This window comes from Hypanus sabinus, chromosome 5 (assembly GCF_030144855.1).
Source record: "Hypanus sabinus isolate sHypSab1 chromosome 5, sHypSab1.hap1, whole genome shotgun sequence".
Taxonomy (NCBI): Eukaryota; Metazoa; Chordata; class Chondrichthyes; order Myliobatiformes; family Dasyatidae; genus Hypanus; species Hypanus sabinus.
Window position 1 is genome coordinate 178,048,905 of NC_082710.1, and position 26,124 is coordinate 178,075,028.

General features: G+C 45.6%; 2 protein-coding genes across 2 annotated transcripts in view; both read left to right on the forward strand.

Moving 5' to 3' along the window:
• The window catches only part of LOC132394671 (zinc-binding protein A33-like), a 103,171-nt gene extending 102,027 nt beyond the window's left edge, over nucleotides 1-1,144 (forward strand). The window contains exon 7 of the mRNA XM_059971039.1: nucleotides 1,006-1,144. The gene's annotated coding sequence lies outside the window, so the exon portion shown is untranslated. The remainder of the gene's footprint in view (nucleotides 1-1,005) is intronic.
• On the forward strand, nucleotides 1,123-25,794 carry LOC132394668 (zinc-binding protein A33-like). Its single transcript, XM_059971032.1, has 6 exons — nucleotides 1,123-1,657; nucleotides 1,741-1,836; nucleotides 9,774-10,007; nucleotides 11,626-11,648; nucleotides 11,736-11,854; nucleotides 24,935-25,794. The coding sequence occupies exons 1-6, from the start codon at nucleotides 1,247-1,249 to the stop codon at nucleotides 25,465-25,467; spliced, it is 1,416 nt and encodes a 471-aa protein (XP_059827015.1). The 5' UTR covers nucleotides 1,123-1,246; the 3' UTR covers nucleotides 25,468-25,794.
• Nucleotides 25,795-26,124: the final 330 nt, after the last annotated feature.

A 26,124-nucleotide genomic window follows, 5' to 3' on the forward strand; every position in this document is an offset into this window, starting at 1 on the left:
GTTTGCAGCAAGTTCGGTGCTGACCACTTCCTGATGGACTTATTAAAGGTGCTGGTCTGGAGGAACTCTCAGGAACGTACAGGAAAACGGGCAATAACGCTGCTGAGAGATTATCAGCTCAGTGAATGACGCCGTTTGGTCTGTCCTAAACTTGTTGGTCATCAGGACATCCGTAAAGGAATGCTGTTGACTGACACGTTCCAGGCTGCAGGAGTACGTGGAGAGGGACGCTCTGAAGCCATTAGGGTTTTCCGCTACTGGACAGAGAGTGGCCGGTTTGGGAGAGGAAGCCCCTCAATTAATGCAGTTGTGAACGATCCCTGGAGGTCACATGAGTTACTGCAGCCCAATTGGTTTTGATGAATGAAATAGAAAACTGCGTAATGCAATAACTATGTAAATTCTTAGGTAAAGGTAGGAAACAGTTTACAATATTCTTGTGAATATTTTATTATGAATAACTTTTATTTCTAGAAAATAATTTAACTTGTGGGCAGAGCCCAGTGAGAGGGAAACAAGACCTTCCATTGGAACCGAGGCAGTCATGGGGGAAAAGCCAGAATGCTTCTTCACAGGAAGGGCGGTGAAAATCAGACTCCGCTGAAAATTTGATTTTTTTCCTACCCTGTCTCAGATAATTTTATGTCCTGCACTTTCCCTTAAAGCTACATGTCGGCCATCGCCCTGCATCTCTCTCCTCCCAACACAACATCCTCCTCACATCCCCAATTTTATAGCATTACCTGCTAGTCTGACTCTCTTTAGTCCTCGATCTGAATAAATGGATGGATGGAGGGAGAGAGAGAGAGAGAGGGAGGGGGAGAGGGAGGGAGAGGGAGAGAGAGAGAGAGAGAGAGAAAGAAAAAAATGGATAGGTAAATAACCGAGATGCTGAAGGGACTCAGCGGGTCAGGCAGCATCTGTGGAAGGAAATAGACAGTCGAAAGTTCGGATCGAGATCCTTCAACTGGAATATCAACTCCGTCTTTCTGTCTCTCTCTTCAGGACAGGCCCCTTTCAGCCCTGCGTTAAACCGAGCTATGCTATTCTCTCCGGCTGTTTAACTTGTTTCTGATCCCACCCTGATGTGGAAATGGCCGTAACTCCTTCCCATTGAGCACTTGCAAAAACAATGTTCGTTCCCTAAGACTGCAGCGCGCGTAGTGGAACAATCGCAAAACTGCATGGGATCCGAAGCTCCCCGAAAGTGAAAGTACGTATACTGAATCTGGTAGAGGAAGTGGACATGGCTGCAAAAGGACAGATTGAGAGTTTAACCGAGGAGGTAATCTGCCCCGTCTGCCTGGATTTCTTCAGCGATCCGGTTATACTGGAGTGTGGACACAACTTCTGCCGCTCCTGTATCACACGGTGTTGGGAAAGGGAGGAGAGAAACTCCTGCCCGGAATGTAGAGAGGAGTTTGCGGGCCGCACCCTCAGGGTCAATCGGGCCTTAGCAAATCTGTCCGAGAAAGCTCGAAAACTAAACCTGAATCCGAAAGAGAAGGAAAGTAAACTTCACTGTGAAAAACATGGGGAAGAACTGAAGCTGTTTTGTGAGACGGACGGGAAACTGATCTGCCTGATCTGTAGAGATGCACTGGAACACAAGTCTCACAACTTCTTGCCGATTGAAGAAGCCACTGAACTATACAAGGTCAGAATAACCCGCTTTCGATCGTCTGTTTATGTTGAGTCGGGTTTTATTTTTGTCTAATCTATTCACTCTTTAATTCCCAGGATCGGGTTAAATCTTCCTTCGACTTTCTCACTAAAAGGAAATCAGACCTAGAGGAAATGGAGAAGGAACAGAAAGAGAGGATTTCCGGAGTTCGGGTGAGGCTTCCTGAATATTATTTCCAGTATTGTTGAGTAGTTTTGTTCTCTTTAATGCAAAAAGCAGAGTACTGCAGCTGCAGTGCCCTGTGTTCAGTCATAACCTCTGGTGCTGTCTCCCTGGTGTTTGCACGTTCTCCCTGTGAGCACGACAATTTCAGTGACATCCCAAGGGCATGTTGGTTGAATGGCTAATTGCTTCCTGTAATTAACCCTGATGACTGCTTCAAAACCTCAGCAACGTCCTGCCGGCTGCTGAAAAAAAAATCTAAATATGCTGTATATTTCTTCGGTGGGAAGAATTTAAAAGGAGAGCGTTTTTTCTTCAAACAGCACTCACAAGTTGCTGGTGGAACACAGCAGGCCAGGCAGCATCTACAGGAAGAAGTACTGTCGACGTTTCTGGCCGAGACCCTTTGTCAGGTCTAACGGAAAAAAGAGATAGTAAGAGATTTGAAAATGGGAAGGGAAGGGGAAATCTGAAATGATAGTTGAAGACAGGAAGGGGAGGGATGAAGCTAAGAGCTGGAAAGTTGATTGGCAAAAGGGATACAAGAGTGGAGAAGGGAAAGGATCAGGAGACGGGAGGCCTAGGGAGAAAGAAAGGGGGAGAGGAGCACCAGAGGGAGATGGAGAACAGGTAAAGAGTGATTGTGAGAGGGAAAGAGAAAGAAAAAAAAATAAAAATTGAAAATTAGGGATGGGGTAAGAAGGGGGGGCATTAACTGAAGTTAGAGAAATCAATGTTCATGCCATCAGGTAGGAGATCTTGCTTTCTCTGGCGGACCAAGTGAAGGTGTTCAGCGAAAGGGTCTCCCAGTCTGCGTCGGGTCTCACCAATATATAAAAGGCCACACCGGGAGCACCAGACGCAGTATACCACACCAGCCGACTCACAGGTGAAGTGTCGCCTCACCTGGAAGGATTGTCTGGGGCCCTGAATGGTGGTGAGGGAGGAAGTGTAAGGGCAGGTGTAGCACTTGTTCCACTTACAAGGACAAGTGCCAGAAAGGAGATCGGTGAGAAGGGATGGTGGGGGGAGGCGAACGGATAAGGGAGTCATGTAGGGAGCGATTCCTATGGAAAGCAGAAAGTTGAGGGGAGAGAAAGATGTGCTTGGTGGTGGAATCCCGTTAGAGATGGCAGAAGTTATGGAGAATTATATGTTGATCTCCCAGTGGCCACACCTTTTAATTCCACGTCCCATTCACATTCCAATATGTCAATCCATGGTCTCCTTTACTGTTGAGATGAAGCTACATTCAGGTTGGAGGAACAACTCCTTATATTCCATCTGGGTAGCCTCCAACCTGATGGCATGAACATTGATTTTTCTAACTTACGTTAATGCCCTTCCTCCCCTTCTTACCCCATCCCTGATTATTATTTTTTTTTCTTTCTCTTTCCCTCTCACAATAGCTCCTTGCCTGTTCTCCATCTTCCTCTGGTGCTCCCCTCCTCCTTTCTTCCTTCCAAGGCCTTCCGTCCTATGATACTCCCCTTTCTCCAGCCTTGGCTCTTAGCTTTATCCCTCCCCCTCCTGTCTTGTCCTATCATTTCGGGTCTCCCCCTCCCCCTCCCACTTTCAAATCTCTTACAATTGCTTTTCTCCGTTAGGTCCTGACAAAGGGTCTCGGCCCAAAACGTCGACTGTGCTTCTTCCTTTAGATGCTGCCTGGCCTGTTGCGTCCCACTAGCATTTTGTGTGTGTTGTTTGAATTTCCAGCATCTGCAGATTTCCTCGTGCAGTAGTTTGACTGAAGTACGACTGCATAGGTGCGTGGATGTCAGTGAATTAGACCAGAGGGAAGAGCTTTAAAAGAAGAATGCTTTACAGAACAGGAGTCAGAGTAGGCTTTGGCTCAATGGGGCTTCAGTGATAACAGGTCGAGGCAAGTTACTGGTAAAGAATCGGAACAGGAAGTATGTCTGCGAGGCTGGTGTTCTGCACTGGGTGTCAGATTGGGATGTTCGGGAGACTCCCAGCCTCCCAGGCGGCCACATCTGTGCCAGGAGCATCGAGCTGCTGCTCCTTAGGGACTGGGTTAGGGAACTGGAGATGCAGCTCGATGACCTTCATCTGGTCAGGGAAAGTCAGGAGGTGATAGAGAGGAGCTATAGGCAAGTCGTCACACCGGGACCTCCAAAGACAGATAAGTGGGTAACAGTCAGGAGAGGGAAAGGCAAGAGTCAGATACTAGAGAGTACCCCAATGGCTGTACCCCTTAACAATAAGTACTATTGAGGGGGGGAGCCTACCTGGGAGAAACAGCCTCTGGCTCAGAGCCTGTACCTGTGGCTCAAATAGGATATGGAAAGGAAGAGGATGGCAGCAGTGATAGGGGACTCTATAGTTAGTGGGTCAGACAGGCGATTCCACAGATTCAGGAAAGAAACTCTGATGGATGCTTGCCTCCCGGGTGCCAGGATCTGGGATGTTTCAGATCGTGTCCACAGTATCCTGAAATGGGAAGGTGAACAGCCATAGGTCATAGTAGATATTAGTACTAACAATGTTGCTAGAAAAAGGGAGGAGGTCCTGAAAACAATCTACAGGGAGTTGGAAAGGAAGCTGAGAAACAGGACCTCAAAGGAAGTAATCTTGGAATTGCTCCCTCACAACAGTGAGAATAGGAATAGAGTGAGGTCAAGGATAAATGTGTGGCTGAGGGATTGGAGCAGGAGGCAGGGATTCAGATTTCTGGATCATTGGGACCTCTTTCAGGGCAGGCGTGACCTGTACCAAAAGGACGGCTTGCATTTAAATCCGAGGGGGACCAATATCCTGGCAGGGAGGTTTGCTAAGGCTATTGGGGAGAGTTTAAACTAGAATTGCTGGGAGGGGTGAGAACCGAACTGAAGAGACGGGGAAAGGGGCAGTTGGCTCACATATAGAGAAAGCTGGCAAGCAGAGTGAAGGGGAGGATAGATAGAGAATGGATGCGCTCAAACTGATGGTTTGAGATGTATCTATTTTAATACAAGGAGTATCATGAACAAAGCAGATGAGTTTAGAGTGTGGATCAGTACTTGGAGCTATGATGTTGTAGCCATTATAGAGACTAGGATAGCTCAGGGGCAAGAATGGCTACTTAGAGTGCCAGGCTTTAGATGTTTCAGAAAGGACATGGAGGGAGGCAAAAGAGGTGGGGTGTGGCACAGCTGATCAGAGATAGTGTAACAGCTGCAGAAAAGGACAAAGTCATGGAGGGATTGTCTATTCTCTGTGGGTGGAAGTTAGAAACAGGAAGGGATCAATATCTCTACTGGGTGATATTTTATAGACTACCCAATAGCAACAGGGACGTCGAGGAGCAGATAGGGAGACGGATTCTGGAACGGTGCAGTAATGACAGAGTTGTCATGATGGAAGATTTTAATTTCCACCATATTGATTAGCATCTCCCTAGAGCAAGGGGTTTGGATGGGGTTGAGTTTGTCAGGTATGTTCCGGAAGGTTTCCTGACACAATATATAGATAAGCCTAAACGAAGAGAGCCTGTATTTGATCTGGTATTGGAAAATGAACCTGGTCAGGTGTCAGGTCTCTCAGTGGGAGAGCATTTTGTAGATAGTGATCACAAATCTATCTCCTTTATCATAGAATTGGAGAGGGATAGGAACAGACAAGTTAGAAAAGCATGTAATCGGAGCAGGGAAAATATGGATCTATCAGGAACTGGGAAGCATAATTTGGAAGCAGATGTTCTCAGGGAAATGTACAGCAGAAAAAAAGAATGTGCTAAAGCATTTGGAAAATATCAAGTTGGATAAGACACTGTGACCAGACGAGATATACCCCAGGCTACTGTGGGAAGCAAGGAAAGAGATTGCTGACTCTTTGCATCATTGGTGGGGATGGGAAAGGTTCCAGAGGATTGGAGGTCTGCAAGTGTTGTTCCTTTATTCAAGAAAGGGAGCAGAGATAGCTCAGGAAATCGGAGTTCAACCCAGGTTAGTGTGAGGTGGTTCATTTTGGTAGGTCAAGTATGATGGCAGAATATAGTATTGACGGTAAGACTCTTGGCAGTGTGGAGGTTCGGAGAGATCTTGGGGTTTGAATCTACAGGACACTCAAAGCTGCTGTGCATGTTGACTGTGTGGTCAAGAAGGCATATGGTGTATTGGCCTTCTCAACTATGGGATTGAGTTCAAGAGCTGAGAGGTAATGTTACAGCTATATAGGTCCCTGGTCAGACCCCGCTTGGAGTACTGTGCTCATTTCTGGTCACCTCACTACAGGAAGGATGTGGAAACCATAGAAAGGGTGAAGAGGAGATTTATAAGGATGTGGTCTGGTTTGGGGAGGATGCCTTATGAGAATAGGTTGAGTGAACTTGGCCTTTTCTCCTTGGAGCAACAGAGGGTGAGAGGTGACCTGATAGAGTTGTATGTGATGATGAGAGGCATTGATCGTGTGGATAGTCAGAGGTTTTTCCCAGGGCATAAACAAACTGCTTGGAAGTAGGTACAGAGGAGATGTCAGGGGTAAGTTGTTTTATATTGAGAGTTGTGAGTGCATGGGATGGGCTGCTGGCGATTGTGGTGGAGGCAGATACGATAGGGTCTTTTTAGAGACTTCTGGAAAGGTACATGGAGCTTAGAAAAACAGAGCACGATGGGTAAATTGAGTGAATTTCTAAAGTAAGTACACTTTTGGCACAGCATTTTGGGCCAAAGGTCCAGTATTTTGCTGTAGGTTTTCTATGTTCTATGTATTACTGTCCTGCAAACTGTAGCCTGTAATTTCCATTTTAAGCGATGTGCTTTTGAGCTGTCTTCATGAATTAGCGATTTCATGATCCTCTGAAGGACTCATGGACTTAACTCTCAAATATGCAATTACTGCACATTTAAGTAGATGAAGGTACATCACTGTGGCTAGAAGAGATGGAGAAAGGGCGCACCCCAATCAAGACTTAAATGCAGAGGAATGAAACTCCCTCTGCCAGCTCTTGTCAGCAAATTTGTAGTCAGTGGAGAACAAGACTGTGGATCTCAGGACATATTGGTGCATCAGAGGGAAATGAGGAATTGCTGTGTTCTGTGTTTCATGGAGACTTGGCTCACTCCACACACACCAGATATGTTGGTAAGATCTTGATTCACTACATGGACAAGACTGCTAATTTGGACAAAGCAAAAGATGGGTGTCTGTTTTTCATGACAAACTCTTTGTGATGCTCAATGCAGTGGGCTTGTCACGCTCTTGTTCCCATGAGCTGGAACTCCTGATGGTTATGTGCTGACTGTTCTACTTACCAAGAGAGTTCTCTGATCCTGACCACAGTTTACATACCACCAAAAGTAGATATTAAAAAAACACTCGATGTATTGAGTGTCTCAATTAGCAAACAGGAAACAGTCTATCCTGATGCATTTCAAATAATTGTTGTGGATTCAGTCAGGCTTGTTTGGAGGAAACTCTGCCTAATTATCATCAATGTGTTACCTATACCCCCAGGGGTTCCAACACTCCTGAATATTGTTACACTATGTTTAGGAAACCTTGTCATTCCATGCCTAGACTGCATTTCAGGAAATCTGATCACTTAGCTGTCCTCCACTTATGTGTGTCCAGGAGAGGCTAAAGAGCAAGACTCCAGAGATAAGGACAACACGGGGGTAGTTGTGGGAGGCTGAGGAGTGGCTACACAATTGCTTCGAGTCAATAGGCTGTGCCGTGTTCAAGGACTCATGGAACAATCTGAATGAATGCATCACAGCTATTACAGACTTTATAAAAGCAGTTGTAAATGAGTTGTCCTTCAAAATCATTCAGAATTTTCCCTAACCAGCTATCCTGGATGAACCAGATCAGTGGGATTCAGGTAGGGCTACCAAGTTAAATATAAGAGGTCCAGGTGTAGTTTCCGGAAAGCCCTCTAACTTGCAAAATATCAATTCTGGACCAAACTTGAATCATTGAAGGATGCTTGCTAGCTGTGGTAGGGATTGGATGATGACATCTCTTACAAAGTGAAACCAAAATACATACGTGACAACAGAAATTCACTCCAAGATGATATCAATGCTTTTCATGCTCATTTTGAACATCAAAATATGGAAGTATTTTCATGAACTCCCACAGCCCCCAGTGATCCTGCCATTTCAGTCTCTGAGGCTTACATGAGAGTATCCTTCCAGAGGGTCAACCCACGGAAAGCATCTGGCCTGGGTGGTGTACCTGGCTGAATCCTAAAGACCTGTGCTAATCAACTGACTGGAGTGTTCACCAATATCTTTAACCCCTCACTTCCGTAGTCTGTTGTATCCATTTGCTTCAAGCAGGCTTGGCCAGTAACGAAGAAGAACAGGGAACCTGCCTCAATGACTATCACTCAATGGCACTTACATCCACTGAGATAAAGTGCTTTGAGAGGTTGCTGATGAAACATATTCACTCCTGCTTGAGAAGCAATTTGGATTTACTTCAATTTGCCTACCATCACAACAAGTCAACAGCAGATGCTATTTCACTGGCTCTTCACTCAACCCTGGAACATCTCGACAATTAAGATGCATACATCAGGATGCAATTCACTGACTACAGTGCGGCATTCAAAACTATTGCCCCCTCAAAATTAATCAATAAGCTTCCAGTACTAGGCCTCATTGTCTGACTGAATCCTCAATTTTCAGACCTCAGTCAGTTCAGATTGGCAAAAACATCTCCACAGTTTCACTCAGCGCAGGAGCCCCAAAGGCTGTGTGCTTCACCCTCTGCTCTACTCACATTGTACTTATGACTGGGAGTCTAAGCGCAACTTCAATGCTATAGTTCAGTTTTCTGATATCACTGTCATTGACCAAATCAAGGGTCGTGACGAATCAGGAAATAGGAGGGAGATGGAAAATATGGTTGAGTGGTGCCACAGCAACAACCTGTCCCTCAATATCAGCAAGGTGAATATTGACCAGGAGGATGCAAATGGAGGTCCATGAGCCAGTCCCCAATGGTGTATCAGAGCTAGAGAGCGTCAGTAATATAAAATTCCAAGGTGTTATTATTTCAGAAGACCTGTCCTGGGCCCAGCACTTAAATGCCTTTGCGAAGAAAGCATGTAGCACCTCTGCTTGCTGAGAAGTTTGTGAAAATTCAGCACGACATCTAAAATTTTGACAAACATCTCTGGATGTGTAGTGGAGATTATATTGACGGGATGCATCACAGCCTGGTATGGAAACACCAGTGCTTGTGTGGAAAAGCTATGATAAAGTAATGGATACCATCCAGTCCATCACTGGTAAAGCCTCCCACACTAGCACATCAACATGTAACGCTGTCACAGAACAGCAGCATCCATCATCAGGGACCCCAGCCATCCAGGCCATGCACTCTACTTGCTGTTGCCATCAGGAACAAGGTACAGAAACTTCAGGACCCTCACCACCAGGTTCAGGAACAGTTATTACCCCTCAACCATCAGGCTCTTTAACCCAAGAGGATAACTTCACTCGCCCTATACTGAACCGTTCCCATTTCAGCTCATGTTCTTGATATTTATTGCTTATTTAGTATTATGATTATTACTTTTTTTCCTCTCTTCCTTTTTGTATTTGTACTGTTTGTTTATTTTTCTTTGCATATTGGCTGTAGTCTGTCCTGTTGGGTGCCGTCTTTCAATGATTCTACTGTGTTTCTTGCATTTACTGTGATTACCTGCAAGAAAGGGAACCTCAGGTTTGTACATGGTGACATACAGTATATGTACTTTGATAATAAATTTACAATGAACTTTGACTTTGAGATGGGGTATGTGAATCAGGTGGAAAATGGGCATGTGAGGAACAGCATTCAGGAAAACATGAAATGGGATTGATGTGATTGCTCTGAGGAACAATATAGATTTCATGGGCTGAACAGCCACCTTCCATGTCAGAAGAAAATACAACAAAGCAATATAGTAAATTAATCTTCACCTTTCATCGGACAGGAACAGTCACACATCCTTCAATCCCACGTCAAATTGCAGTTGGTTGAACTGCACCAGATTCTCACTGAGAAAGGGCAGCACAAACTTAGAGATCTCCAGGAAGAAGAGGAGAGGATTTTAAATCCAATGGAGAAAAATCTTCGAAAGATACAAGTAAATTTAAATTCTATTCAAGAGGAGATCTCAAGGTTACAGGAACAGATGGATCAAAAAGAGCGTGTGATATTTCTCAAGGTGAGAGATTATATTTCAATTTGTTTTTATAAAAGCAGACAAAATTGGGATCAATATGTTTGAGGTAACTGTGACATTTAGAAATGGGTGTAAACTGATTTAAGACAGATATATGCTTCAAAGTTCAGGACCATTGTCTCCAAAACTGGACGTCCACAGTGTCTGTACATCAGAGGACAGTCTATATTATTCTTATGAATGAGTTACTCTGAATGTAACACTGAACTGGTGATTGTTTCCTTAATTCCCATATCAATTATCCCTGAAACTCACATTAAAATCCAGTTCCAGTCACACTGTGAGTGTGTTTGGTGCTGTGGATGAGGGTCTTTCTGTCAATCAGTTAGAGCAAAGGACCAAATCCAGAATGTGACCCACACAGCAGATTTATAATCGACAGGTAAATCCACTTTCCCTTAGATTGGAACTTTAAGGGAAACCATAGAACCATAGAACACTACAGCACAGTACAGGCCCTTCAGCCCTCCATGTTGTGCTGACCCATATAATCCTTTTAAAAAAAAGTACTAAACCCACACTACCCCATAAGCCTCCATTTTTCTTTCATCCATGTGCCTGTCCAAAAGGCTCTTAAATATTCCTAATGGTTTAGCCTCCACCACCATCCCTGGTAAGTCATTGCAGGAACTCACAACCCTCTGTGTAAAAAACTTACTCCTGATATCTCCCTTAAACTTCCCTCCCTTAATTTTGTACATATGCCCTCTGCTGTTTCCTATTGGTGCTCTGGGAAACCTACACTGTTTCCTTGTATTACACACAAAATTCTGGAGGAACTCAGCAGGCCAGGCAGCATCTATGGAAAAAAGTACAGTTAACATTTTGGGTCGAAATCCTTCTGTCCTGCCGAAGGGCTTTGGCCTGAAACATTGACTCTGCTTTTTTCTGTAGATGCTGCCTGGCCTGCTGAGTTCATCCAGCATTTTGTGTGTGTTGCTCGGATTTTCAGCGTCTGCAGATTTTCTCTTCTTTCTGTTTCTTTGTGTTTTCAGATATGGGATTACACGGGATTAAATCCCATTCCCTATCATTGGCTGGCCTTTCAGTCCATCTGCTCCTACCAACTTGCATATTGCACAAGCCTCCTCCCACCTACTCACCACACCCAGTAACAGTGGCCCGAACTCCATGTTCCCTCATGTTTATCCAGCTTCCCCATTACATTCAGTCTCTGCTATTCCACGTTGGCCATTCCTGTGGCCGTGGGTTCCACATTCTTTTCACTACATTTCTTGTGGCATTTATTAATGACCAACTGATGTTTTATCTTTGACTTTTGGTCTCCACACAAGCAGAAGTATTTTCTCCACTCCCACCCCATCAAATCCATTCAGAACCTTAAATTCCTCCAACTGACTTTCCCTGACATCACATCCCGATAAAAATGCACAACCTGTCCAGTCTCTCCTGTAAATTTCATCCTCTCAGTTATGGTCTAATTTTCAGAAGTACTCCTTCCAATTTACCCTGTGGTTCTGTATTATTCATGCATGACTGTAGGAGTGGGAATTTTCAACACCATGTAATAATTTGGATGAAATTCCAGATGTATGCAGTAAGTCTCAGTCTATTCAGATTTATATTTTATTTATTTCAGGAGGCAGCTCGTCGGAAGAGGAGGTAGGACATGTTCTTTACTGAATCTCTGTATGGATTTGTAAAATAGTTCAACATTGCAGTTTATAATCAAAAATTTTATATTTGCAGAATTACTGATGATTATCAACAATTGTCAGTGACAGACGGTGCCCTGCCGGTTGAACAATTTGATCATCCCTATTTTCTGAACACAACGTTGAGAGAAACACTTGATTCCATTAATCGAGGTAAAACTTACACTGATTTATTTTTCCTTGTTTATGGGACACAATTAATTAAAATTAGAAACAAAGATTGGCTGTTATAATGAGCTGAAGGGGAACTGTAGTTTTATTCCAGTATCAATCCTGGGAAATGTCACTGTCAGATGGTCAGCTGGAGATGTCAGACCCCTGAACACACCGACACAGGGTCACAATACAACCAGTACATGGGACTGTTAGATGAACCACTGAATCCTGGTCCCATCCAAACTGTACAACCTGACAGGACTCGAGTGTTAAACCTACTGCTTAAGCTGGAGAATTATTATTCACTTACTGACACTAAAGGGAATAAAGCGCAGGCACAATAGCGCACTGCTTATTGTGAAGCTTTCCCATCTCGGGGTGTCAGAACTCAGAGTTTAATTCTGACGCCGTCTGTAAGGAGTTTGTACATTCTCCCTTGACTGCATGAGTTTGCTCCAGGTGGTCCAGAGATGTAGCAGTTGGTAGATTAATTGGTCATTGTAAATTGTCCTGTGATTAGGTTAGTGTTAAGTGAGGCTGTTTGGGCCAGAAGGGCCTGATCCACACTGTATCACAAAATAAAATAAAATAAAATAAAGCTTGTATCAGTGAGGTGACCAGTATTGTCAGAAAGATAAACACAAGTCCCTCCAGGTCTGCCCCCTGCTGGTATCGTGTGCTCACTGTTATAACCAAACCACCACATTGAAATATCGTCAGTCTGAGCCGACACCCCAACCAACATTGGTCAAGATTTCACCAGCACTTCCCATTTTGTAACATAATATGTTTGAAGATGTCATTTCCCGATTTATTTTCTTTAATTCTTTGGTTTCTATGATCTTCAGATGGCAAATATTCATTTCAAACCATTCCCCACTGTGTCTGTGAAGCTAAATTAAACTAATCCCACCCGTCTGCCTACATTCTATATCCCTCCATTCCCTGCCTGTTCCTGGGTCTGTCGAAATGGCTCATTAACATTGCTGTTGTATCCATTTTCTCGATAGTCCTATTTATTTGGTGGTTAACTAACATGTTTCAGGTTTGCACTTTATTCCATTGTAAAGCACTTTGAGTTACATCATTTGTATGAAAATTGCTCCATAAGTAAATTCTTCCTATTATTATTCTTATCATTGTATTTTTAGATCTTTCTCAGAGGTACAGGAATAGCCAACTTAGCAATTGCTAGTAGCTTTCAGACGATTCTAGTTTGGTTTAGTAATGCCACTTTCTGGAGATCTACATAAATATTGCTGTGTAAACCTAATTGTCTAATGTAAACCTAATTGTGTGGTGACTTTGGGATGATACCAGTTGCAGCTATTGCCAGCGGGACAATGTATATTTTATATTGTTACTATTTTTACTCCAAATTCAAAAACAAGCTGCTGGAGGAACTCAGCAGGTCAGGTAGCATCTGCAGAGACAAAGTTTCAGGTGGAGACCCTGTATCAGAGTCCTGCATCTGTAGTCTCTTGTGGTCTCCACAACACTTCAAATGAGACCTTACCAAAGTTTCATACAGCTGCATCAGGACTTGCGAACTTCCAAATTCAATGCCATGAAACAAGCCTGATCATGCTGTACACTTGTGTTGCCACTTGAGGGAGCTGTGCTCTTGGACCTGATATCCCTCTGTCATCAACGCTCCTGGGGTCCTGTCGTCTGCTCTATAATTTACTTTTTAATCTGCTCATATTTTACTTTCCAAAATGTACCCTCTCTCACTTGTCCAGGTTAAACTCCATCAGCCGTGTCTCCATCCAGATCTCCAACTGTTCTATGTTGTACGGTATCCTTCAACAACATTCCTGCTATCCAGAACTCCACCAAATTTATAAAGCACTTTGAGTTACATCATTTGTATGAAAATTGCTCCGTAAATAAACTCTTCCTATTATTATTCTTATCATTGTATTTTTAGATCTTTCTCAGAGGTATCAATTTAGCAATTGCTAGTAGCTTTCAGACTATTCTAGTTTGGTTTAGTAATGTTGCTTTCTGGAGATTTACATAAATATTGCTGTGCAGGCCTAATTGTTTAATGCTAATGTGTGGTGACTTTGGGATGACACCAGTTGTAGATATTCCTACTGGGACAAAGTATATTTTATATTGTTATTTACTCCAAATCGAAAAACAAGCTGCTGGAAGAACTCAGCAGGTCAGGTAGCATCTGCAGAGACAAAGTTTCAGCTGGAGACCCTGCATCAGAGTCCTGCATCTGTAGTCTCTTGTGGTCTCCACAACACTTCAAATGAGACCTTACCAAAGTTTCATACAGCTGCATCAGGACTTGCCAACTTCCAAATTCAATACCACGAAACAAACTTGTCCTACACCTCCCTGACCACACTCTACACTTGTGTTGCCACTTGAGGGAGCTGTGCACTTGGACCTGATATCTCTCTGTCATCAACCCTCCTGGAGTCCTGTCGTCTGCTCTATAATTTCCCACACATTTAACTTTCCAAAATGTATCCTCTCTCACTTGTCCAACTTGAACTCCATCAGGCATTTTTCCATCCAGATCTCCAACTGTTCTATGTTGTACGGTATCCTTCAACAACATTCCTGCTATCCAGAACTCCACCAAATTTATATCATTGTAAGTGTACAGCCCACATATATGTAGGGGCAAGGATCGGAAGATTGTCCACATACAGACCACAGAACCTGCTGTCTCCAGAGCTGGAAGCCATGTATCTCCCCAGACAGCAATCCCTACTGCCGACCTCAACAGTTCTAATAATCTTGAGCAGATTCAGAACCCGGACTCCACCGCCGTCAATGTAGGTTCCAACTGCCTGGATCTTGACCGACTTTACACATTGCGCTGGAACCTCAGTCTCCCCTTCCCCCACCACCACTCTGCAATCCCGTGTATCTCAGGTCCCACCGTCAGCTCTTGGGTCTACGGAGACTCCATCTTACTCCCACCCACCTGGCCCTGATCATCCAGTCCCTATACACCTCTAACCCTATCAGGAGGGCCTTAAAGCTGTTTGCTTCTTTCTAGATAACAGACCCAACCAGTTCTCCTCCACCACCACTGACTGGTGGAACTTGTCTTCACTCACGATCATTTCCCCTTTGGCCCCTCCCACTTCCTTCAAGCAAAAGGTAGACATGGGCACTTGGTTGGGTCCCAGCTATGCCTGCCTGTTTGTCAGCTAAGTGGAACAGTCTATGTTCCAAACCTACACTGGTGTCACTCCCCAACTTTTCCAACGCTACATCGACGACTGCATTGGTGCTGCTTCCTGGGCCCATGCTGAGCTCGTCAACTTCATCAGCTTTGCCTCCAACTTCCACCCCGGTGTCAAATTTACCTGGTCCACCTCTGACAGCCCTCTCCCCTTCTCAGTCTCTGTCTCTAGAGACAGTTTATCTACTGATCTTTTATAAACTCTCTGGTTCAGAGCTACCTGCACACAGTCACTCTCAATTCCTCTGTCTCCACCACATCTGCTCTAAGGATCAGGGTTCTCATTCCAAAACAAAGGAAGTGTCCTCCTCCTTCACAGAAAGCACTGCCCTTCCTCCCCCATCCATGCTGCCTTCAAACGGATCTCTTCCATTTCTCGCATGTCTGCCGTCACCCCATTCTCCCGCCTACTCACCAGGGATAGGCTTCCTCTTGCCCTTACCAACCACTCCACCAGTCTCCACATCCAGCACATAACTCTCCATAACTTCCACCATCCTCAAAGGTATCCCACCAGGAAGCATGTCTTCCTCCTCCCCCCCCCCCCAACTTTCCCCAGAGATCCTTCCAGATGAGGCGACACTTCACCTGTGAGTCTGTTGGGGTCATCCTGGTGGCCTCCTGTAGATTGGGAGACTGCTTCACCAAGCACTTAACAGAAAAATGTGGGATCTCGTGGGATCCACCCATTTCAATTCTACTTCCCATTCTCAGTCCATGCCTTCTCTACTGCTGTGATGAGGCCACACTCTGGCAGGAGGAGCAACACCTTGTATTCTGTCTGGGTAACTTCTAAGCCGATGGCATGAACATCGGTTTCTTGAAGTTCTGGTAATGTCTCCCTCTCCATCACCATTCCTAGTCCCATTTCCCCCTCTCTGCTTATCTCCTTACCTGCTCATCACCTCCCTCTGGCACTCCTCCCACTTCCCTTTCTTCCATGGACTTATGCCCCCTCCTATCAGATTCCCCCTTCTCCAGCCTTTACCTCTTTTACCAATCGACTCCTCAGCTCTTTACTTCACACTTCCCCTCTCCCAGTTTCACCTATCACCTGCTACCTTGCACTTCTTGCTCCCTTCTAACCACCTCCTTGTTCTAACTTCCAATCCTTTTTTTTCCAGTGATGATGAAAGGTCTCGGCTTGAAACTTCAACTGTACTCTTTAGATCAGGGGTGGGCAAACTTTTTGACTTGAGGGCCACAAAGGGTTCTAAAATTTGACAGGGGGGCCGGACCAGGTGCAGATGGACGAGTGTTTTGGTAATACACCTCATAAGAGAAAATAAAATATCATGGGATATGTAGAAAACATGTGCTTTAATTTCAATTGAAAATGAACAAATGCATTACAACAAAATATCTGTCTTTGAAGTCCCATGGTATTTAGCTATTTATTGAAATGTCTTTTAAAACACTGAAAATTAAATGAATAAAATACAGCTTTTTTTACTAGTAAGTTATTATTTTAAAGCACTGAAAATTCTGTTATCCTTCAAGATATTATCATCATCACTCTCCTCCTGACTGTCTTTATTTCAAAAACGGTAGGAGATGCAGGTCTACTTGTCCTGCTCCTTCTTATTCAATTGTCCCCTGTGCCAAAACTCAACAATGACAGAACAGTCCGCCAATATGCGGAGCTCTGTGCTCGCAAATCCCCGCAGGCTATCTCCCTTAGCCGGTACGCTGGCTAATTGTGAGCCGGTTCGGATGTGCCAGGAAATGGGTCGTCACAAGGTCACAAAGTAAAGCGCAAATGTGGAGTAATACGCTGCACCTCAACAACGGTCAATGCATATAGAGTGCGTCATCTATTGGGAAAACGCCAGAATTGCGGGGAAAAAACGTTAACAAGGTTTATTAATATAATTTCATCAAGTTCTGCGGGCCGGATTAAAAAGCTTAACAGGCCGCATATGGCCCGCGGGCTGTAGTTTGCACATGCCTGCTTTAGATGCTGCTTGGCCTGCTGAGTTCCTCCAGCAATTTTTTTCTGTTGCTTGGATTTCTAGCACATTTTTTTTATCTTGTAGCCCACATACAGTATGTTACTCAATAACAGAGTGACCAGCATTGAACTCTGTGCCATACTATTCATCACAGACGTCCAGACAGAGTAACACTCCTCCACCAGAGCCCTCTGTATTCTGTGGCCAAGCCAACTGTGAATCCAATCTACAATCCTCCTTTGTAATATGGATACGTTCCAAGACGTAATGACTCATTTGCTTTAATTCCCCAACTCCCATACCTGTCTCCCTGGGAAATACATAAATGGCCTCTGTCATCTGCTGTGACTCCAGATATCAATGATCACGTTGATCCTGAATGGGCTGAATCCCTGGATCAGGACTGAGAGTGGAATGTGGGTGATGGGGTGGTGGAGGTGGGCTTGTGGGGAACTGAATGAAATTTTGTACAAACATAACAGAAGCATCATTTTCAATGATGATTTCATAAAACAAAATTAAAACTGCATTAACAGTTCACCTGCACGCATCTCACCCTGGTCCATCTGCCATTCATCTCTCTCCTAATGTTCCCCATTATCGCCTCCTTTATTGATGAGATTCCTTCACACACCCTCCTTGTTCCATCACCCTCTCACTTTATCCTCTGTGTCTGACTTCATCACGGTCGCCCACTCCAGCCCACACCCTCACCCCTCCCCTGCCTGGAACAACCTGCCAACCATTTTTCACCCCTCCTCAGTCCACAGTCACCTCAGACTCCTGTCTCATCACTCCCCTCCTCCTCTGTATATTGGCCATCTCCCTTCTCCACTCTTAGTCCTGATGTAGGGTTTCAATCCGAAATGTTGACCGTCCCTTTCCTCTCACAGGTCTTGCTTAACCCACTGAGTTCCTCCAGAAGACTCTGTGAGGCCTGATTATTGGATATGTTTAAGGTGGAGTTAGATAAAATTTTGAAGGATTAAGAGATTGAGGTTTTTGGAATGTGGTACCAAAGAGGAATTGATGTCAGCATCATTCAGTCGCTGTCATTTTGAATGAAGGACCTGTTCCTGTACTGTACTGTTTTATGTTCTCTGTTCAGAGGAATGAGAGGAGATCTCAGGAAATCACAAACTTCTTTCCAGACTCAACAGACAGGATGCAGGGAGGATGTTTCCCTTGACTGAGGGGTCGAAGGTCAGGGGTCACTGTCTCAGGATGGGGTGGACCCTCAGAGGATGGGGTATCTGGAATTCCCTGCACCGGAGGCTGTGGGATCTCAGTCATTCAGTTCATTTAAAGTCACAGAGTCATTGTCTAACAACACAGAAACAGGCCTTTCTACCCATCAACTCTGTGCTAACCAATTTACAATCCACCCATCTACACTCATTCCATTGGCCAGCATTAGGTCAGTCTCCTTCCGTGCCTTGAAAGAGGACAATTTAACCAATTAGGTGACTACCGGGTATGTCTTTGTTCTGTAGGAGAAATCTACATCACCCGGAGGAAACCCACATGTTCATGGGGAGAACGTACATCCTCTTTACAGACAGCACTGGAATTGAACACCAAACTCCTGAATGCCTCGAGGTGTAACAGCAATTCACAATCTGCTGTGTTACCATGGTGCTCGTGATTTTTCCAAGATTATAACAGGACTTTGATCATCTGGACCAGTGAACCATAGAATGGCAAATGGATTTCAATTCAGAGAAACATGCTTTTTGGGAAGGCAAACTGGGACAGGATTTACACAGCAATAGGTGGGGCCCTGGGGGATGATGTAGAACAGACAGACCAGAAGGTGATTACCTATATCAGTCAGTGTACTGCGATGTTATGTCTGTACAAGGCACTGATTGGAGGACTGTGTACAGTTCTGGTTACCTTGCTATAGGAAGGATGCCATTAAACTATGAGGATGTTACCGAGATTACAATGTTTGGGTTATAAGGAGAATCTGGATAGGCTGGGACTTTCTCACCAAAGAGGTTGCCAGAGAACTCTGTAGATATGGGTGTAGTTACATTGATTTAATAGACATCTGGAGTTGGACATGGGTAGGAAAGGTTTAGACCATAACACTAAAATATATAGGAGCAGAATTAGGCTATTTGGCCCAAGGAATCTGCTCTGCTATTTCATAATGGCTGCTCCATTTTTCCTCTCAGCCTCAGTCTTCTGCCTTCTCCTGTATCCTTTCATGTCCTGACCAATCAAAAATCTATCAACCTTTGCCTTAAATGTTCGTAAGGTCTTGGCTTCCACAGCCACAAGTCTCAAAGAATTTCACATATTCAACACTCTCTGGCTAAAGAAATTCCTCCTCATCTCTTTTCTAAAAGACCCCTCTATTCTGAGGCCATGTCCTCTGATCTTAGACTCACCCACCGTCCTTTAAGATTGGTTAAGATTGGATCAGCCATGATCTTGTTGAATGGTGGAGCAGGTTTGAGGGGCCGATTGGCCTACTCCTGCTCCTATCTCTTATGTTCTTTTCTTCTGCCTGCCTCCTTTCTTGAAAGGTGGAGTGGCATTTGCAATTTTCCCGTATTCCAGTACGATTCCAGACTCTAGAGATTCTTTAAAGATGATTATTAATGGCTCCACAACCTTCTTCAGCCACCACTTTCAGAACTCTGGGGTGTACACCATCTGGTCCAGGTGTCTTATCTACCTTCAAACCTTTTACTTTACCGAGAACCTTCTCCCTAGTAATGGTAACTTTACACACTTCATGCCCTTTGACACAATGAAAATACCATATTACTGCTAGTGTCTTTCACAATGAAGATGATGCAAAATACTTATTCAGTTTATCCACCTCCCATTACTTCTTTCCTAGCATCATTTTCCAGTGGTCCAATATCCAGTTTCATTTCTCTTTTACACTTTATGTATCTAAAGAAACTTCTGGTACCCTCTTTAATATTGTTGGCTAGCTTAATTTTGTATTCCATGGTTTCCTTCTTAATGATGTTTTAATGACTTTTTTAGTTCTGTTGGTTTCTAAAAGCTTCCTGATCCTCTAACTTCCCATTAATTTTTGCTCTGCTATATGCCCTCTCTTTAGCTTGTATATTGGCATTGACTTCTCTTGTTAACCATAGTTGTTTTATATTTCCTTTAGAGTACTTTTTTCCTCTGTGGGATATACTGTGCCTTATGAATTGCTTTCAGAAATTTCAGCCATTACTGCTCTGCCATCATCCCTGCCAGTGTTCTTTTCTAATCAAATCTGGCCAACTCCTCTCTCATGCCTCTGTAATTCCCTTTACACCACTGTAATACTAGTATATCTAACTTTGGTTCTCAAATTTCAGGGTGAATTCGATCATATAATGATCACTTGCCTGGAAGGTTTCTTTTACCTTAAACTCTGTAATCAATTCTGATTCATTGCACCACACCCAATCCAGAATAACTGATTCCTGAGTGGTCTCTACTATGAGGTGTTCTAAAAAGCCATCTCACAATCACTTTAGAAATTCCCCCTTCTGGAATACAGCACCAACCTAATTTTCCCAATCTGCCTGGGTCAGTCAGGCGATTTTGTGAATGTAGGAAAAAGCACGGATGGTAGATTGCCTCCCAGGTGCCAGGGTCCGGGATGTTTCTGATCATGTCCAAGATACCCTGAAGTGAGAAGGAGAAAAGCCAGAGGACGTGGTACACATTGGTACCAACGACATAGGCAGGAAAAGGGAGGAGGTCCTGAAAGCAGACTACAGGGGGTTAGGAAGGAAGTTGAGAAGCAGGACTACAAAGGTAGTAATCTCAGGATTACTGCCTGTGCCACATGACAGTGAGTATAGGAATAGAGTGAGGTGGAGGATAAATGTGTGGCTGAGGGATTGGAGCAGGGGGCAGGGATTCAGATTTCTTGATAACTGGGACCTCTTCTGGGGCAAGAGTGACCTGTATAAAAAGGACGGGTTGCACTTGAATCCCAGGGGGATCAATATCCTGGCGGGGAGGTTTGCTAAGGCTATTGGTGAGAGTTTATACTCGGATTGCTGGGGGGTGGGAACCAAACTGAAGAGACTGAGGAAGAGGTGGTTGGCTCACAAATAGGGAAAGCTTGTAGACGGTCCGAGAGAGAGGATAGGCAGTTGATAGAGAGGGGATGTGCTCAGAATGATGGTTTGAGATGTGTCTATTTTAATGCAAGGAGTATTATGAACAAAGCAAATGAGCTTGGAGCGTGGAACAGTACTTGGAGATATGATGTTGTGGCCATTACAGAGACTAGGATAGCTCAGGGTAGGAATGGTTACTTCATGTGCCAGGCTTTAGATGTTTCAGAAAGGACAGGGAGGGAGGCAAAAGGAGTGGGGGTGTGGGACTGTTGATCAGAGATAGTGTCACAGCTGTAGAAAAGGAGGAAGATATGGAGGGATTGTCTACAGAGTCTCTGTGCGTGGAAGTTTGGAACAGGAAGGGGTCAATAACTCTACTGGGTGTTTTTAATAAGCCGCCCAAAAGTAACAGGGACATCAAGTAGATAGGGAGACAGATTCTGGAAAGGTGTAATAATAACAGGGTGGTCGCAGTGGGAGATTTTCCCAAATTTCCCTAATATCAATTGGCATGTCCCTAGAACGAGGAGATTAGATGGGGTGGAGTTTGTTAGGTGCGTTCAAGGAGGTTTTCTGATTCAATATGTAGACAAGCCTACAAGAGGAGAGGCTGTACTTGATCTGGTATTGGGAAATGAACCTGGTCAGGTGTCAGATCTCTCAGTGGGAGAGCATTTTGGAGATAGTGATCACAATTCTACCTCCTTTACTAGAGCATTGGAGGGATCAGGAACAGACAAGTTAGGAAGGTGTTTAATTGGAGTAAGGGGAAACATGAGGCTATCAGGCAGGAAATTGGAAGCATAAATTGGAAACAGATGTTCTCAGGGAAATGTATGGAAGAAATGTGGCAAATGTTCAGGGGATATTTGCATGGAGTTCTGAATAGGTATGCTCCAATGAGACATGGAAAGGATGGTAGTGTACAGGAACTGTGGTGTACAAAGGCTATTGTAAATCTAATCAAGAAGAAAAGAAGAGCTTACAAAAGGTTCAAAAAGCTAGGTAATGATAGAGATCTAGAAGATTAAAGGGCTAGCTGGAAGGAGCTCAAGAAAGAATTTAGGAGTGCCAGAAGGGCCTATGAGAAGGCCTTGGTGGACAGGACTAGGGGAATTCCCCAAGACGTTCTACAAGTATGTTAAGTGCAAGAGGATTAGACATGAGAGAATAGGACCAATCAAGTATGACAGTGGAAAAGTGTGTATGGAGTGGGAGAAGATAGCAGAGGTACTTAATGAATACTTTGCTTCAGTATTCAGTATGGAAAAGGTTTTTGGTGATTGTAGGGCTGACTTACAGTGGATTGAAAAGATTGAGTACATAGACATTAAGAAGAGGATGTGCTGGAGTTCTTGTCCACTTTTTACATTGCAACTCAACCTGTTGACTGCAAGATTGCCCTATCATCAGCCTCTCCTGGCTAGGAGTCTCACAACACACTGCCTCTGTTTGTAAACCTCATCTTTAGCACTAGCACTGTGGTTCCCATCCCCTGGCGAATTAGTTTAAACAGCTCCAGCAAACCTGCCCAGAAGGATATTGGACCCCCTCGGGTTCAGGTGTAACCCATCCCTTTTGTACACTTTGTACCTTCTCCAGAAGGGATCCCAATGATCCATTAATCTGAACCTTTGCCCCTGCACCAGTTCATCAGCCACGCCTTCACTGGCCAAATCACCCTATTCTTACCCTGACTGGCATGTGGCACAGGCAGCAGTCCAGAAGTTACTACCCTGTATCTCAGCTTTCTACTAACTCCCTAAAATGTTGTTCCTCACTATGTCAATGGTGCCAATATGTACCTAAACTTGTGGCTGCTCATCCTCACCCTTGAGTATATCATGGATACAAACCAAGTTATCTCCGAACCTGGCACCAGGGAGGCAACATACTATCTGAACATCCACAGAATCTTGTCTCTGTTCCTCTGACTATGGAATCTCCTATACAGCCATCTTCCCCTCTCTGTTCTTCTGAGCCACAGCACCAGATTCATGACAGAGACCCAGTCAAGGTGGCTTTCCCCCCCGGTAGTTTGTCCCCCTCAGCAGATCTAATGTTGTATATTTATGGTTGAGGGGAATGGTCACAAGTGTACCCTGCACTGGCTGTTCATTTCTTTCCTTTTCCTGATGCTAACCCAGTTACCTGCCTACTGTAACATGGGAGTTATGCCCTCCCTGTATCTCCCTGTATGAACTGAAGGTCACTGAAGGTCATTCATTCATTCTCTCAGGAGCTGCAGACTGGAGGTCTCCCAAATCTCCCACCTCCCACACAGTACAAAACACTGCTCAGGAACCATTCTCACTGCACTACTACGCCCTAACAGAGGAGGAATGAAGAAATAAGAACAAAACGAGAAAGTTACTAGATACACAGACAAAATGCTAGTGGAACAGGCAGCATCTATAGGGAGAAGCGCTGTTTATGTGTCGGGCCGAGACCCTTCATCAGGACTAGATACTAGCTAGACAGTTACTAGATACTTTACCTTACCTAATAGCAAAGGCCACACTTGATTGACTCAGCTGGAGGAATAATGGGTAAATGTGGTCAAATGGGATCAGTTCATCAAGACAACTTGGGTAGCACGAATGAATTCGGCCAAAAAGCGTCCCAGACCTCCTCTGAAAATGCCTCCAGAATTTCTTCACCCCATCTTCATCTGGATCCAGTTGTAGCTCCATTCTTTCCACACACCTGTTTCCACTGGCTATCTCCCGTCTTTCTTTGCATTCATTGGGAATGGTCTCAACACCGACTGCCCATCTCCCGGCACATATGCTGCTTGACACAAGGATATCCTCTGGTATTTTGTGTGTGTTGATTGTGAAAATTCCACTCTTTCCCGGTGGAAAAACCTCTGGAAGATACTGGTTGTCCACCCGCGGTAATCGGGTACAATCCCAGGGAAGTTTTCTGTCAGCCACCTAGATGTGCCTTGGGTTTTGGGTATTTGATCCTCCACAATATTCTGCGTGGGATTTTAAACTGGAGGTAGCAGTGTTTTTTTATACAAGGTTGAGTTGCGAGCTCGACATCAACCCGGCACGGATGGAGAGCACGCTTGGGAGCGGTCTGTCACTGGATCGAACTCGAGAACCTCCGTTCTTGAGCCCGGCGCTGATCTCACTGCGGCACCAGCCGACCTTGAGATGAGACACAGCGAACTGTCCCCTGGTCCCAGGGCCGCACTGCCCAAGTCTCCCCCCGATCCCGGGGCCGCGCTGCCCGAGTCTTCCCCCCGATCCCGGGGCAGTGCTGCCCGAGTCTCCCCCCCCGATCCCCGGGGCCGCGCTGCCCGAGTCTCCCCCCCGATCCCCGGGGACGCGCTGCCCGAGTCTCCCCCCGGTCCCAGGGCCGCACTGCCCGAGTCTCCCCCCGATCCCGGGGCAGTGCTGCCCGAGTCTCCCCCCGATCCCGGGGACGCGCTGCCCGAGTCTCCCCCCGGTCCCAGGGCCGCACTGCCCGAGTCTCCCCCCGATCCCGGGCCGCGCTGCCCGAGTCTTCCCCCCGATCCCGGGGCCGCGCTGCCCGTCTCCCCCCCGATCCCCGGGGCCGCGCTGCCCGAGTCTCCCCCGATCCCCGGGGCCGCGCTGCCCGAGTCTCCCCCGATCCCCGGGGCCGCGCTGCCCGAGACTCCCCCCGATCCCCGGGGCCGCGCTGCCCGTCTCCCCCCGATCCCAGGGACGCGCTGCCCGAGTCTCCCCCCGATCCCGGGGCCGCGCTGTCCGAGTCTCCCCCCGATCCCGGGGCCGCGCTGCCCGAGTCTCCCCCGATCTCCGGGGACTCTCTAATTCTCTGCTTCTCCCCCCAGTCTCTGTCACCCTGGATGTGGAAACGGCGCATCCGGCGCTCGATGTGTCTGAGGATCGGAAGGGTATGCGACGGACCGAGACCCAGAGGGATCTCCCTGACACTGGGACGAGGTTCACAAACTGGGTTTGTGTGCTGGGATCGGAGGGATTCATATTGGGGAGGCATTACTGGGAGGTGGAGGTGACAGCGAATCGATGGTGGGATCTGGGTGTCGCCGCAGAGTCTGTGGAGAGGAAGCGACGGGTCACACAGAGTCCGGAGACCGGTTTCTGGATCATCAGGCGGATTGATCACGTGTTGTGGGTTCTCACCTCCCCTGGGTTCCGTCTCCTTGACTGTCCCATCCCCAGGAGGGTGGGAGTTTATCTCAGTTACGAGTCCGGGACAGTTTCATTTTACAACGCGGAGACCAGGTCCCATCTCCACACCTTCACTGGGAATAAATTCACGGGGAAACTTTATCCTTTCTTCGGGATTGGATATGAATACCAGTGGCTGAGAATCTGCTCCGGTTCTGCTTCGGGTCTGTAGACAGGTCGGGTCCCGGGACAGGCGTCACCAGTAGGTCAGTGTAAATATACATGTGTGGAGAATGAAATAAACATGATATGAGAATTATCGATCCATTGATTTTAATGTGTTAACGGCATCCGTCAACGTCACAAAAACACTGTGGATTCAGCAGCAACACTCAAAATGCTGGAGGAACTCAGCAGGTCAGGCAGCATCTATTGAAAAGAGTAAACAGTCGATGTTTTGGACCGAGACACTTCCATCAAAACTGGAGAAAAAGAGATGACGTCATGATAAGAAGGTGGGGGAGGCCAGGAATCAATACAAGGCAGAGGGTGATAGGTGAAACCTGAAAGGAGAGAGGGGTGAAGTAAAGAGCTGGGAAGTTGATTGGTGAAAGAGATGAAGGGCTTGAGAAGTGGAAATCTGATAGGAGAGGACAGGCAGCCCTGGAAGAAAGGGAAGGGGAGGAGCACTAGAGGGAGGCAATGTGCAGGTTAGGAGTTAACTTGGGAGAGGGAAATGGGAATGGTGACGTTGCGGGGGGGGGGGGGGGTTGGATGGCATTACCCGAAGTTCGAGAACTTGATGTTCCGGCCATCAGGTTCAAGATTACTAAGATGGTATATTAGGTGCTGCTCTTCCAACCAGAGTGTGGTCCCATCGCGATAGTAG

Excerpts from the sequence above, each read along its gene's own strand:
- LOC132394668 (XM_059971032.1), top strand. The coding sequence starts at position 1,247 with ATGGCTGCAAAAGGACAGATTGAGAGTTTAACCGAGGAGGTAATCTGC. Across the intron at positions 10,008-11,625 it reads AGCGTGTGATATTTCTCAAG|GAGGCAGCTCGTCGGAAGAG; the intron begins GTGAGAGATTAT and ends TATTTATTTCAG. Across the intron at positions 11,649-11,735 it reads GCAGCTCGTCGGAAGAGGAG|AATTACTGATGATTATCAAC; the intron begins GTAGGACATGTT and ends TTATATTTGCAG.